The sequence below is a fragment of the Pangasianodon hypophthalmus genome, chromosome 18 (assembly GCF_027358585.1).
Source record: "Pangasianodon hypophthalmus isolate fPanHyp1 chromosome 18, fPanHyp1.pri, whole genome shotgun sequence".
In the NCBI taxonomy this organism is placed as follows: domain Eukaryota; kingdom Metazoa; phylum Chordata; class Actinopteri; order Siluriformes; family Pangasiidae; genus Pangasianodon; species Pangasianodon hypophthalmus.
In genome coordinates, this window is record NC_069727.1 from 20,005,285 (window position 1) to 20,019,227 (window position 13,943).

Genomic DNA, 13,943 nt, shown 5'->3' on the forward strand with positions numbered 1-13,943 from the left:
AAATAACGTACACCTTCTAACCAATCATATTTAAGAATTCATCTGCACTCTGGTATAAGTATGTAACACATTCTGGTCAATTTCTAATAGCATTATCTCCAGGCAACTGAACTCGTTTTATTTAACGTTAGAGATGTTTTTCCTTTATGTTAGCTGCGTAGGTGCACTTGGCCTACTTGTATAGGTGACTCCCATGCCACAGCTCTTGGATGTCCAGTTTCAGTTTGAGTGGGACATACATCCTTCTTCTTCTCTTATACACCCACACAGAGCAGCTCACTCATACCTCTCAGAGAGCATACGGCATGATTCACACTCTCCAAGCCTGCCATGTTTTTCATGCAGTCCTGATACTGTACTCAGCATGATGCATGGAACTGAATTTCTGGTGTTACAATCTTTTTTGGTGGTTGTGTACACATGGAATTTAACATCCAAACCTTCCGTTTTGTTCAACTTTAAAATCAGATGAAGCTGGTCAGTCATGCAGTATGCTATCAAACGAATGTGCTATTAATTTTAATATCTTTCTCATGCCTTTTGGGTATTTCCAGTCCAGTGCCAATATTTTTCTAGGCAGAGCACTCAGTTCTCCTCGGTTGTTTTCTCAGCCTAGTTTTAGAGCTGTCATATTACACATGAACTCCCAGCTCCGTGATGACGCAGAAAGACGAGTCTGTGGTTAGCTCAAAGGACGGGGTTGTTGTTGTTTTTTTTTTCAAAGAAATTAAAGCTGCCCACTCTTTATACTTCCTGATGGTCAGTAGGAGAAGCGAGTGGCCACAGTCCAGAAGTCAGTCACCACCTCTTTGCTTCTGCAGATATTCTGACGCTTGAGGGACTTAAAGGGTGAATATTTCTATAAACTGAGCGGTTATATGAAGTCTGCTCCAGAGCCGTCATGTCATCAGCATGGTCAGACATTCTGATTATGAAACGCACTTATATAACTGCAGGTACAAACGCTGAGTTATAATACACAGAGAGAACACATGCTTCAGGTAGCTTCAGGATGGAAAGGAGACACTTCTTAATATCTAACCATGTAGGCGAGTAAGATTCGATTAGATGTTAGATTTCTTATCTTATATAAGACTTTAAGATGGTAGCTGAAAGGCTGCCTTGATGTTTTGGTGCTTTGTGGGTTTTTCCTTTTCCATTTTCTAGGGGGTGGGGGTGGGACGCTTCCATGTTCATGGACGCCTCCATGTTCATGTTTTGTTAGCAACAAGCTAACTGTGATAAGTGATATATATTTACCACCTCAAAACAGTGAACAGTATAGTCAGTGTTACAGATTTAACAAATGAGTATGTCTGTATGTTGACTAATCTAAAGTAAATACCTGTATATACAGTATAACTCATTTAAAAGTACAAAGTGCTACATTATGCTACTACTGCGAGCAGCCATTTGATTTGATGTGGCCTTCACTGTTTGAGGAAAATCCATCCAAATCCATCTGCTGTGTGTATCCAAATGCTGCTGTAGAGCTACCACTCATTAGAGTTGACTATCACTGAAGCTTGTCAGAAACCCAAACCACAGACACCTCAGTCTGGGATGGTGGTGCAGGAATGTATCTGTAGTAGTCAGTTCATATTCCTGTCACTCCCCAACTATAGTACTGAGACAGATAGACATTTCCCCAGCACCACAGGCCAATCATGTAGCATATACTAACCTCAGTGTGGAATCCCTGAAATACGAACAGGGAAAAAAAAACATCAAAGATGCTTCGCAGGCAATCATCCGAGCTCTACTCGGTAGAGGTTTTCTTATCCATTTCAACCCTCCATATAGGCAAAAACTAAAAGTGGCCAAATATGAGAAGAAACTTGGGATATTGTGGTCTGTTCAGAACACTTACCAAGACATTTTTCCAAATAGGTTATTAAATAGGGGTTTGAATGACCGATACAGTCATTTCTTTATGAGTTTTCATAAAGACAGCTGATTCCAACAAGGTCTAGCTACAGATATAACAATGACAAAGCCTGATATTCTGTTCAGCTTAGGCCACTAACTCAAAGGCCAAATATGCATCTACAAAAACACTATGAGCTCTGCAACTGGGTGATGAATGATGGAGGCCTTTCCTTTAAGCAAGAAAAGGAAAACAACATAAGATGACTTCATCTGACAGGGCTTGATTAGATTTTAATCAGTACACATGTCTAAATTATTAATGGGTCTCTTCAACAAATTATGCCTTTAAAAGCCTTAAATGGAGAACCACTATTCCTAACTGTGCAGATGTGGTTTCAAAGCTAACAGTAAATGATACAGATGTTGTTATCTGCACTTAATCCAAAGATGGCAAATTCTGTCCTCTGACACAACACCTGAGCAAAACCGGAGCATTAATTTCTCTTAAACCTTAGCTTCTATGTATCTATTTATGCATATTTATTTATTAGTTTATTAGATTAGTCTCTCTGACCAAAGAAAATGCATACTTTTATTCTTGAAGACGGAACCCATTTCAGTATAACACTGATAAAAGCAATATAACACATTTCCAAACCAAGCTATTAATTGAGATAATGGCCTTTTTTTTTTCTCTATCAAGTCTCAGTCTGACTCTGCATCCTATTCCTTTCTCCAAACAGACTCTTTTAGTTGGACCACATCAATACACATTTGTCATTTATTTTCTTGGCATCACAGCCGAGAGCTAGAAACCAAGTCAACACTGATACAAAAATACAGGCCACTTAAATGACTTTATTTCACTGTAAATTAAGCAAAATGATCTAATTCAATAAAGACAGAATGTTAAAGGAATTATCTGTCTAATGGTCCACATAACAATTTATCACGTATTAAATTAGCAATATTATTATGCTGGATAGTTTGTGAACTTTAGAGATCATAATTATTAATTCATTAGTCCCTACAACTCTGTATTGCTCATGTATTGTGTCTTTTTTTTTCTTTATTTCTCTTTTTTTAACCATTACACACAACACTACTGTTGCAGGTATATAACATGTCAAGAAAGTGTCATATAACTCCTGATCAGATAACCACATTTCAGACAGACACAGCACACAGATTTTGATCTGTCATCCAATTAAATCAGTTTCAGTTACAGTAAAATGGAAAAAATCACAGATTCCCTGATCTACACTGGCAAATATGCCAGCATGGATCTGATTACTGTCTTGACAGCAAGGTGAAGGATGCTGAACAGAAATGACTGAAAGCTAAACTGAGCACATTCCCTTGATATACTGCATGTCCTGGATGAGAGAAGAGGAGACCTTCATGATTTGTAACCAAGGTCCAAGTAAATAGACTAAAGAGTAAAAAGTACATTTTTGTCTTGCAATACAAGTACTCAATTTCAATAATACTCAAGTAAAAATACTCCAAACCAATGGAGTATCACACCCTGGCTATCTTAACAAACACCTATTTATGGATGCGCTTACATGAGAGCTGATCAGGGCCTACTACAAAAATCAGAGAATATATTGTACTCATTCACCCTTGGACAAGCCTCCGAACCTGGAATGAGACTCATAGCTTTTATAACTGTTAAGAATCCCAAGGAGTTGATCAGTAATGAGCCGGGGGAGTGACTCCCGCTGTTCTCCATCTCATTCCGCGGCCCACTGGGGCTTTTTAGAACGTACGACACTAATAGACTAAAATCTTCAACTGCAGTACAAAACGGAACAAAGAAACGAAAGATAGAAGATTGAAAGTGTTTCTATTCACAGCGAAGCTGGGGTTTTTTCTCTTTTAGTTCCCTGTATCAAACAAATTCACACCAACCTAAGGACGTTATAAAACCTATGAATATAAAGCAGTGAAAACAATCGCTAAACATGTCACTATGCCGGAACAGATTACTGCAGCTACCTGATTTGACTGAATTAGGTAAAGTAAATATCAAGGTGTAAGGTGCAGTGAGAGGCGTAGTGAGGTCCAGGTCTGTTTCAACCACATTTCCGCTCATGATACTGCTCAGGGTGTGTGTGCGCAGCTAGAGATTCATCACATCAACTAAACCTTGAAAAATGCTAAAGCTTGGGGACAATTTGAGGTTGGACAGCTTCTAAGCCGAGGAAAAACACCAGGCTTCTGATCTAAATTAAAAACCATAAGATGTGTTGGTCTCTGTGTTTCTAAGCAGTTCCCTCAGGATCAAATCACAGTTTTGAGATGGATATGAGGCGCAGCCTACGAGCTGCAGGTGGCTTAGCATTCATTCATCATAAAGTGACAGCCACTGGCACACTTTCAGTTCGTTCTCTATCCAGGTCTGCTGTAAACCCTGCTGAAACGTTAAATCCGAAGACTAGACCACAACGAGGAGAGATTTCATCAGTGGTCTAATTCTGTCTGTCTGTCTACAAACATCAGATAAAGCTCATGCCCTGACCCAAATGACGCACTTGCAGTCTTTAAGAACATATTTGTTTCCATAGGGTCCACAAGCAGTATGGCTAGAGCTCGGAGCGATCTCAGAAGTGACACACACTTATGCAACTCTGAATAGCAGCACAGGCTTTAGGGGCTGCTGTGTGTGGATCTGCAGTAGGTTTGTGCAGCTCGCTGTTAACGTCCTCGTGTAAATTAAAGTAAGTTCAGCCTGTAACGTGGAACGCAAAATTAATGTTCAAGACAATTCAATTGGTTTTGTATAGCACTTTTAATTATGGACATTGTCACAAAGTAGCTTTAGAGAAATATATAAATTCCCAGTTTATTTTCACAGACATAAATAGTTTTAGCAATAAAAAGAAAATCTAATTGCTTTCCTATTTGCCAACTGTCAAATGAATAAATTAAAATGTAAATCATTTTTGTAATGGAGTGTGTGTTGCTCATGTTAAATTATGAAAGTAGATTATACACATATTCTTACTATAAATAATTAGAAGTAATAATTAAATAACTCTAACCCTGTAGTCCTTATTTGAGATTGTGTTTGTGGGAGGCAAAGGCTCTGGAATTTACTTAGGGTCATATCTTGAGCAACATAGTTTTAATACATAGATAAATATATGCATTTAAATATATGTCGAAAAAAAAAGTCAAACTTCCACAATGACTGGTAGAACATGCATCAGTTCCTGACAATTTGTGGCACGTAAACTTAGTAATAATGGCTTTTTTAAATCCACAGAGAATAGTTAAATCATTAGCTAGCGTACCTTAGGCTTGCGCGACAAATAAATGTAATCATTCTTACACAATATTACACTACCACGATGTCCAGTGACAGTTACTCCGATTATATAATAATAACGATAGTAATAATTGTGTAAGCGTTCCATTTAACTCGTGAATTTACCCTTTTTAAATGATAGAAATGCACATGATATTACTCTCAATTTATTTATTTTTTTTAAATTTTGCATTTGCTATTAATTTTCTTGACAAAATACCTTTTCATATATGCTCTACGACCTCATCATGACCTCGTTCGTTGTGACCGTAATTGAACGTGGTTAAGCAAGCTGCTCTCTGCTAAACCACGGTTAATCTATCTGCACGTAGCATTTAGGAGCGCAGCGTTTAGACACTTAGCGGGAGTAGTCTTACATGCTAAAAAAAAAAAAAAAAAAAACTATGAAGGAAGAAAATGGAGATTGTTGTGCACAAAAACAACCTGCTTCAATCCGGAAAAAAAAAACTGCTTCAGTTTGTTTTTATGAACAGTGTCGACTGCTCAGTCTGAATGAAATGACATGCAAGTCGTCACAAACAACAGGAACACTACGAATCTTCACAAACACCTAGAAAAGGTTCCTCGACAGGGTTCCTGAGCTTACTCTATATGAGCTGCACTACAGAAACTTGCTGTCCGAGGCTTTTAAACCTAATGACACGCAGCAGTGTCACTCCATGGCTTTAGGTGTGTCAGTATTTATTTCTTAAAATATAAATTCATCTACTGATTGCAAATCATTTGTTAAAATAAAAAATTTGATTTAGAATAAGATTTCTCAAATCTGAGAAAAATTAATAATTGCCCAAGTCTAGCATCCCTGCAGTAGCCATTAGCTTGCATCAAAATACACCAATCATGCTAGTCAGCTAACTGCCATGTAGCACTAAAATAACATGCATACCAAACACTTTTAATTAATAGGCAAAAATAGTCAGAGCTAGCAACTAAACTGAGTCCTCCAACTTGATGCACAGTGCTTTCTGCAGTGGCTTAGCATTTTAACTGCGGCTAGTCATAGTCATGAAGATATGATGACTTTGTTTTCAATTCCTGTACACTGAGTCTGCATTGGAAGAATAAGTATGCAACTTACCACATTGACCACTTGCTGAACAGTAGCCTTAGCATTGATTCTTTTTTCACACATCAATAACTGGGTATTTTTCTTAAGTGAATATAATTTCTACTCAGCAATTTCCAAGGGAGAACGGTGGATAGTAAGCATGTGAACATTCAGGCCTTCATCTACTCATGCAAATTTAAGACGTGGTTAGTCAGGTATGAAAGGCAGTGCAGTTTAGATTCTGGCCTGAATTCAGAGAGTATGTTTTGAAAGAATAGTCAAAGCGTCTGCGTCTCCTACAATCACAGAGGATCAGCTTCTTGGCCTGTACACAAACATCGGTCTGTGGCTTCATGCAGGTACAGTTCAAGAGCTTCAGTTAATGTTCTGAAACTGGAAATTTCACCTGTGATGTTTTTCAAATTTTGCTCAATTTTGTTGAGTCTGTGCCCACGTTAGCCTCGGTTTCCTGTCCTTAGCTGACAGGAGTGGAACCTGATGTGATCTGCTATTCTGCCTCAAGGCTCAACTTGTGGTGAGATGCTTTTCTGCTCAGCATGGTTGTAAAGAGTGATTATACGAGTTACCTGTCTGCTCAAACCAGTCTGGCCATTCTCCTCTGACCTCTCTCACCAACACACATTTCCACCCAGGTGTACAGGTGATCCTGAGTGTGTATATTAGAACATGGTGAATGCTGCGGTCCTACTGAAGTGACTGATGTTGCTGGACTGAATGAAAATATAATTAACGCTTTCCTCTTCTTATAATCACTAAGCGCTAAGGGATTGTTCAGCTAGGGCTGAAATGAAGAAGATGGTTATATAACAGCCTCCTGGTCTTATAGTGTGTGTGTGTGTGTGTGTGTGTGTGTGTTGTCCTGCATATAGCTTCCTGTAGGGGCTTATCACGCATCAGCATTGTGCAAAAGTGTGTGGGAGGGCATCTACCTGCATGTAAGTGTGTTTATATAAAAGAGTGTTCCTGTAAAGGAGTTTGATGTCAATCAATGGCACAAGCTTCACAAGATATGTTCCCGCCAAAGCACATGTTTTTGTCTACAGTACAAGTCTATATAAGTGTCTGCATTTACCTGAGGAGTATGAATAAAGAAAAATCTACTTTTTTAAGCATATACTTAGCAGAAATTATTCAAATGGTATGTGTATCATGTGTAATATTTTGCTAAAGAATAGAGAGCTCATTTTTATCCCAGTATTTGAAGAGAAAAGTAGAGCATCGTAAATCATCATCATCATAAATGTACAAATAAATAGCATTAAAAATAAGCTAGACTGAAAAAAAAATCCATTCGTACATCCAATCTTAATTACGTGAGCTCCGTCAAACCAGAAGCAACGAGAGGAAAAAAGGAGCATTCTGTTTCCTTCTATCTGCGTGTGCACGTGAACGTGCGCATCTAAATTAGCCTGCTCTCCGTCTGCTCCGTCACGTCTATTCATTCAGCGTAAACACCACAAGCATCTGGCAGACTTTATCTTCAAACACAATGGCAGCATAAAGAGAGAGAGAGAGAGAGAGAGAGAGAGTGAGAGAGTGAGACTCACAGATCGAAGAAGTGATAGAAATGCTGCTGCTTCCAGAGCTTCTCCAAGCTGCATCTCGCATGCGTCTCTGTGGTGTGAGGCTCACACTGAGCATGCCCAGAACACTACACACAGGTTTATACACAGCCACATGACTGAGGTTATGGGTAATACCTCATTCACCACCGCACAGGTTTCTGCTCACACTCATCAAACCTTATTACAAAACCCACTGAAAGCCAAATCCTATTCTATCAATTCAAAATGGCTATGAGTTTGTGATAGATTATGCTGGTGTGTCAATTACTGTGTGTGTGTGTGTGTGTCTCCTGCTGTGCTTTTTTTTTTTTTTTTGTAACCATCCTGTGGTAACGGACCTAAGCACAGCCTTTGTGAAACTAACTAGGTCACTGGTTTAAGTACAAGAAACAGAGAGGAGAAGAGAGATGGACAGAATGAGAATCACAATATCGCTTTAATCACCTGATTGTTTTTTTTTGTTTTTTTTTTTAAATAAGAAATAACTAAAACTCTGACTGGAAGCAGCTTGTCTCATGTTAAAATTTTGTAACGTTAATTTTTACAGAAATGTTGCAGTTGTTTCTCTTTAGTTTTTGTGTGGGTTGGTTTATTTTTAAAGATATTGAATAAAGGTATCGTTGAGCTTTTTTTCCACAGCTATTATTTTAAATACAACATGACTGTTTCGCTGGCAGTTGTTTTTTTTTTTTTTAACAAATTATGTAAATAGTATAAATATAATAAAATCAATCTTAACAAAAGAAACATCAGTCAATGTTCATATGTAAACATTTCCAGTTCCAAGATAAATTTCTTTTCCAAATCCAATTCCAATATTTGCCGTTTGTTCTACAATCTGATATCCTTTGGGCCAAACAAGCTACAACATGGTGTCACAAACATTTCACATTGATAATAATAATAATAATAATAATAACATTAGTTTATACACTCACCGATTACTTTGTTAGGAACACTATAGAAATCCTGGGTAGGGCTCTCAGTCCCTTTGCTCTCAGCCTCAGTTCTTCATGGCATGGATTCCACAAGATGTCGGAAACATTCCTTTGAAATTCTGCTCCATGTTGACGTGATGGAGCAGAATTTTCATCATGTTCATGAAATGAGTTTGAGACGACTTTTGCTTTGTGACACGGTGCATCATCATGATGGAATGATAAGCCATTAGAAGATGGTAAATGGTGGCCATGAAGGGATGCCCATGTTCAGCAACAATACTCAGGTAGACAGTGGCATTCTAGCCATGATTGACTGGTATCAGCTTTCTGTTCTTGGCTGTCAGGAGTGGAACCTGACGTGGTCTTCTGCTGTTGTAGCACATCCGCCTCAAGGTTCGAAGTGTTGAGCATTCGGAGATGCTTTTCAGCTCACCACAATTGTACAGAGTTGTTATGTGAGTTGCTGTAGCCTTTCTGTCAGCTTAAACCTGTCTGTTCATTCTCCGTTGATCTCGTTCATCGACAAAGTGTTTCTGTCTGCAGAACTGCTGCTCACTGGGTGGTTTTTTTTTTTTTTTTGGAAACTGTTGTGAGTGAAAATCTCAAGAGATCAGCAGTTATAGAAATACTCAGACCAGCCTGTCTGGCACCAACAATCATGCCACGGTCAAAATCACTGAGATCACATTTTTTTCCCCCCTTACTGATGGTTGATGTGAACATTAACTCAAGCTCTTGACCTGTAGCTGCATGACGTTATGCATTGCACTGCTGATTAGATTACTGCATGAATGTGTAGGTGTACAGGTGTTCCTAATAAAGTGCACAGTATATGTATATTACCTTTCATACATAAAATGGGGCTCAAATGGGGCTTCGCAATTAAAGAGCAAAATGCATTCTATACAAACATTTAAACCAAGAAAGATTAAAATAGTAGGAGAAATATAAAAGGAGAAAAATAAGAACAATCAGAAGAAAACAACCCATGAAATGAGAGAAAAAAGTGAGAGAAATGAGAGAAGAAATAAACACAAATAAGCAATAATAATAATAATTGAAACAGTGCAGAAGGAGACGGAAAAGGCAGATCCAGGTGTGAATATGAGATGAGAGACTCTCAGGCTAACTGGAAAGAACACTGTTAAACCAGTGATTAGTAACCTTCTCCTGGGTGAACACTGCCCCCTTCCTTTAGAGGACGAGAAAAAAAAAATCCTATTTTTTATCACTATGGAAGCCTCAATCCATTTCCTGTTTCCATTCATTACCATGTAGAACAAGGAAAAGCAAAAGGAAAAATCTTCTGGACTTGTATAAGTCTGGTACAGGTGCATAAAAATGCTTAAACAGTTAAAACTTGCGTATTTGAAAAGCATGTGTATTTGCAATGTGTCATTCGATATGTGAGTTTTTAAATCTTTTATAACACTGACCCATGGTGGGCTCATGACTTGGGTGGTGGTGTTTTGAGATGAGATTTGTAAATGTGAAATGTCTTATTTCATGAGATGTGATTCGTATGATTTGAGGATAAATGTACTTTCTAGCTGGATAACGCTAGCTGACTTCACATTCGGCATACATTTAGCACACTGGTACTTTGTGACCTTGACCGTGATTGAAATACCATAAATTTCGGAATTTCTGAATAAAGTGACATTCGTCATATGCTCATCTCAGTGGATGAACTGAGACAGAAACCTCTTTATTGCTTTTTATCTAACATTAACCCTGTATCTACAGTTCTAGGAAGAAAACAGGAATAAATGAGAAAGGAAGACTGACAGAGATTGCAGAAAAGAGAGAGAGAGAGCGAGAGAAAGAAAGAGAGAGAGAGATATTATGAACCGCAAACCATCAATGCCATTTCTGCACTACCTCTGTCTAGTTGCCATGGCTACCATCTGTCTCTAACGCACACACACACACACACCCACATGCTGTTGGCAAAGGGCAGCACACTGTGACAAAGGAACACACTCCCCTAGTGCCTCGCTGTTCTTCAGTGACACGAGTACCACAGGGCATCAAGATAAAGCGTGTCAGGGTCCCGAGGCTGAGAGAGTCGAGTCCCGAAGCCGAGAGAGGCGAGTCCCGAGGCTGAAAGAGGCCGTGGTTTATTCCACTACTTGACATGTTGCAGAGCCCGTTGCTACACTCGTTGCTGACCAGCACCCACCTCAACTTCTATCACTGATCTAATCACATCAGTGCCACGGTTTATCATCATCACGCACAGATTTTCCCCTGAAACATGTGACTGTATCCCGTCATACCTCAGTGTATCTCATTAAATGTGAATAGAGACGTTAGGAAGAAAAATAAAGCTTGGAGGGAAGTAGCAGAGATCGCCGGATCGTTGGTGCTTCTGGTGAGTGTACGCAGCTAGTACATTTAGCTTTACTAAGAATTACAACGTTACTAAGAAGCCAAGCATGCAACATGTAAATCAAACAACAGCTTGTCAAATTGATTAATGTGTTATCTAAGTTATGTTTAATGAGTTAACTTTAGCAGCTATATATAGCTACTAATGTTTCTCAACAGAACTTGAAAAACAACAACAACAACAGCATTGCTGGACAGGCCACGCCCACAAGTGACGATAGGAAACATCAGAGACTTTCTAGTGTGAATACAGGGTTATACCAGGATATTTTTGGGATGAAATACCCTGGAACACAACAGAATTCACAACGCCATCAGTCTTCACCAGAGCCCCTGAACCACCAGCACACAAAAAAGCACCAAAGCATCATGCCCAGATTTCAATATCGAGCATTTCTGCACTACTAAACCCTTCGGTCTTCCTGAAAGATAAAGTCTGTGGCCTGGTTGAGGTACATACAAATTTATCAAATGGTGACAATCAAATTTCAGACAATAACTACAGAAACCTACATACAGAATATGGAACAGGAAAAAAAGCTTACCTGTTCAGGTGTTCACAAAATCAAGCAGGACATGAAACAGAAAAAGAGATGAGAGTTATTTGGTTAGTACTGGAGATATTACAGCCTCAAACATCTCAGTGTTGGTTTAAACAGCTTGTTAAAGATGTCAGAATGGTGATTATGTGATGTTCAGTGAAAGACCAGCACTCAAGAACACAGTGAGGCTGATTGGCTGGTGTTCCTTCCCTGCACTGAAAATGTCAGCATTTCACTGAAAAAAGCTGACAGCTGAAACACATCCTGCAAAAATACACAATTTACACATTATTTTATGACATGCCATATGAGTGTGTCCATGGAAAGGTTTTATTTCAATGCTCTAAAAGTCACTCAGCCCTTCATTTTACCTGGCTCATCAGACTAACTAGCCAATTCTTTTCTCTTTAAAGATGAACGTAGCTGAATATTAACGGTTCACTCCTAGCAGGCTTGTTTTCCCCATAAAGCACTAAAAATGACAGCTATTGGACAGCAGTGGAGGCATAAACATGTTTCAAACGTGTCCTCAGTTTTCTAAGAAGCGTCAGACTGACATCATAAGAATCTTTGCCTAACTTTCTTTCGATCGCAGAACAACAGGCTGTGTGATAGAAAGGGCTTTAAAGCGAAATTACACAGGAATACTCCCGGCTTAGCTAAAACAACAGCTAAACCTGAAGAAAAGAATTCTGGATGCTTCCATACTAAACAACTACAAATCTGCACAGCCACTCAGAAAGTTAACTTCCACAAACTCGGCAACGTCTTGAAAAATGGATATTTTTGACACTTTAGACAGGTTGGAACACTGTGTAGGACTTTCTGGATCAGGTTTTATTCAGAGCCTGGGGTTGCTTCGTCTCTGTTAGCAGTTACGAATCTGATATGATCTTGTGCCTGTTATTCAGCTTTTATAGGAATAAACACATCAGGATCAAGCCGACAGTACAACCCAAACTGCTTCCCATAGTCATGCTCGGCTTTCTCACCACACGATTACAGCCCAGTACACACTGTGTACGATAAGTCAACACTTTCTTCAATGAAATATTAAAGCACAAAATATTAATTATCAATTAGTCCAGTTTTGATTCCATGCCTCTAAAACAGTTACGCAACTACTATTTATTTACTAATTGGTTACACATGGTATCTTTTTATATTTACCTCTAATTATTCTTATTTTAAGGAACTGCTTTGTTGTAGGACATGTGAAACTTAAAAATTTCATTCTCTTTTTATGCTTTTTATCTCTGCGTAGACTGTAAAGTGAACACTGTGTAAAGAGAGATGCGAGACTAAATCTAAGTGATTTACTTAGTTACTATTACAGCCTCAGCATATCAGGAGCTGGAATGTATTTCTGTATTTTATTCTCCCTGGACTCAATAATGTCTATTTTTAATTATTATTATTTTTAAACACAGAGATAGTATGCACTGCATACTCCACATCTGGTTGAAATTAAATGTTTGGAGAAAAAAAAGTATATAACATACTGCTGTATTAATGCTGCTATTTTACTCAGCGGTTTACTACAGAAGCTGAATAAAGTAGTGCTGAATTGAAGATGAATAAGGAACCAGTTCCCCCTGCTGGACTCCAGCAGCTATCACACACATCAAACCCACCTCCAACAGAGTGTCTGACATTAAAAAGATCTTCCATCTTCACCATGAGGGTTTTGGTGAGAGCTTTTGCACACTGATATCACAAGGTTACATGAAGAGTGAATGAATGAATAAATGAATAATAATTTTTTAAAAAAAACTTGCCTATGCTTATTTCAAGTCCAGTTTGAGGGTAGACATTTTATATCACAGTACTGCAAGAAGCCTTGAACAGTCATATTTATTAGCTAAAATATAGCTTGTGATGAATATTCCCCTAGATCAGTGATTTCGAACCAAGAACACAGTGACCATCAGAACCTTAACCCTGTGTTCACATTAGCGACTTGCGTCACTTGTAGTTTGTCTCTTGTGAGTGTGTACCGTCCGTCCAGCATTAAGTCTGATGACAAAGAGAAGTGACCAAAATATAGACTACAGCACATAATTTAATTTAAAAGGTATTAATATTTTAATAAAGTGAAAAAGCAGTAAAAATTGTTTCATGCATGTATATTTATATTAGCCAGGCTTCGTATTAGCATTGTTAGCAGTTTAGCAGTGCAAGCTAACTGTACTACCTACATACTCTCACCAGAGTCACCACCATATACCTATA

The 13,943-nt window shown here is 38.5% G+C and overlaps 1 protein-coding gene across 20 annotated transcripts in view; it reads right to left on the reverse strand.

Moving 5' to 3' along the window:
* Positions 1-13,943, reverse strand: part of plekha5 (pleckstrin homology domain containing, family A member 5) — a 106,442-nt gene that overhangs the window by 49,229 nt on the left and 43,270 nt on the right. Inside the window, exon 4 of one of the 20 annotated variants that reach the window (XM_053241791.1) lies at positions 7,822-11,714. The exons of the other annotated variants lie outside the window; for them this stretch is intronic. Within the exon in view, the coding sequence (XP_053097766.1) occupies positions 11,711-11,714 (4 nt within the window). The 3' untranslated portion in view covers positions 7,822-11,710. Of the gene's footprint in view, positions 1-7,821; positions 11,715-13,943 lie in introns of those variants that run through there. 20 annotated transcript variants of the gene reach the window in all.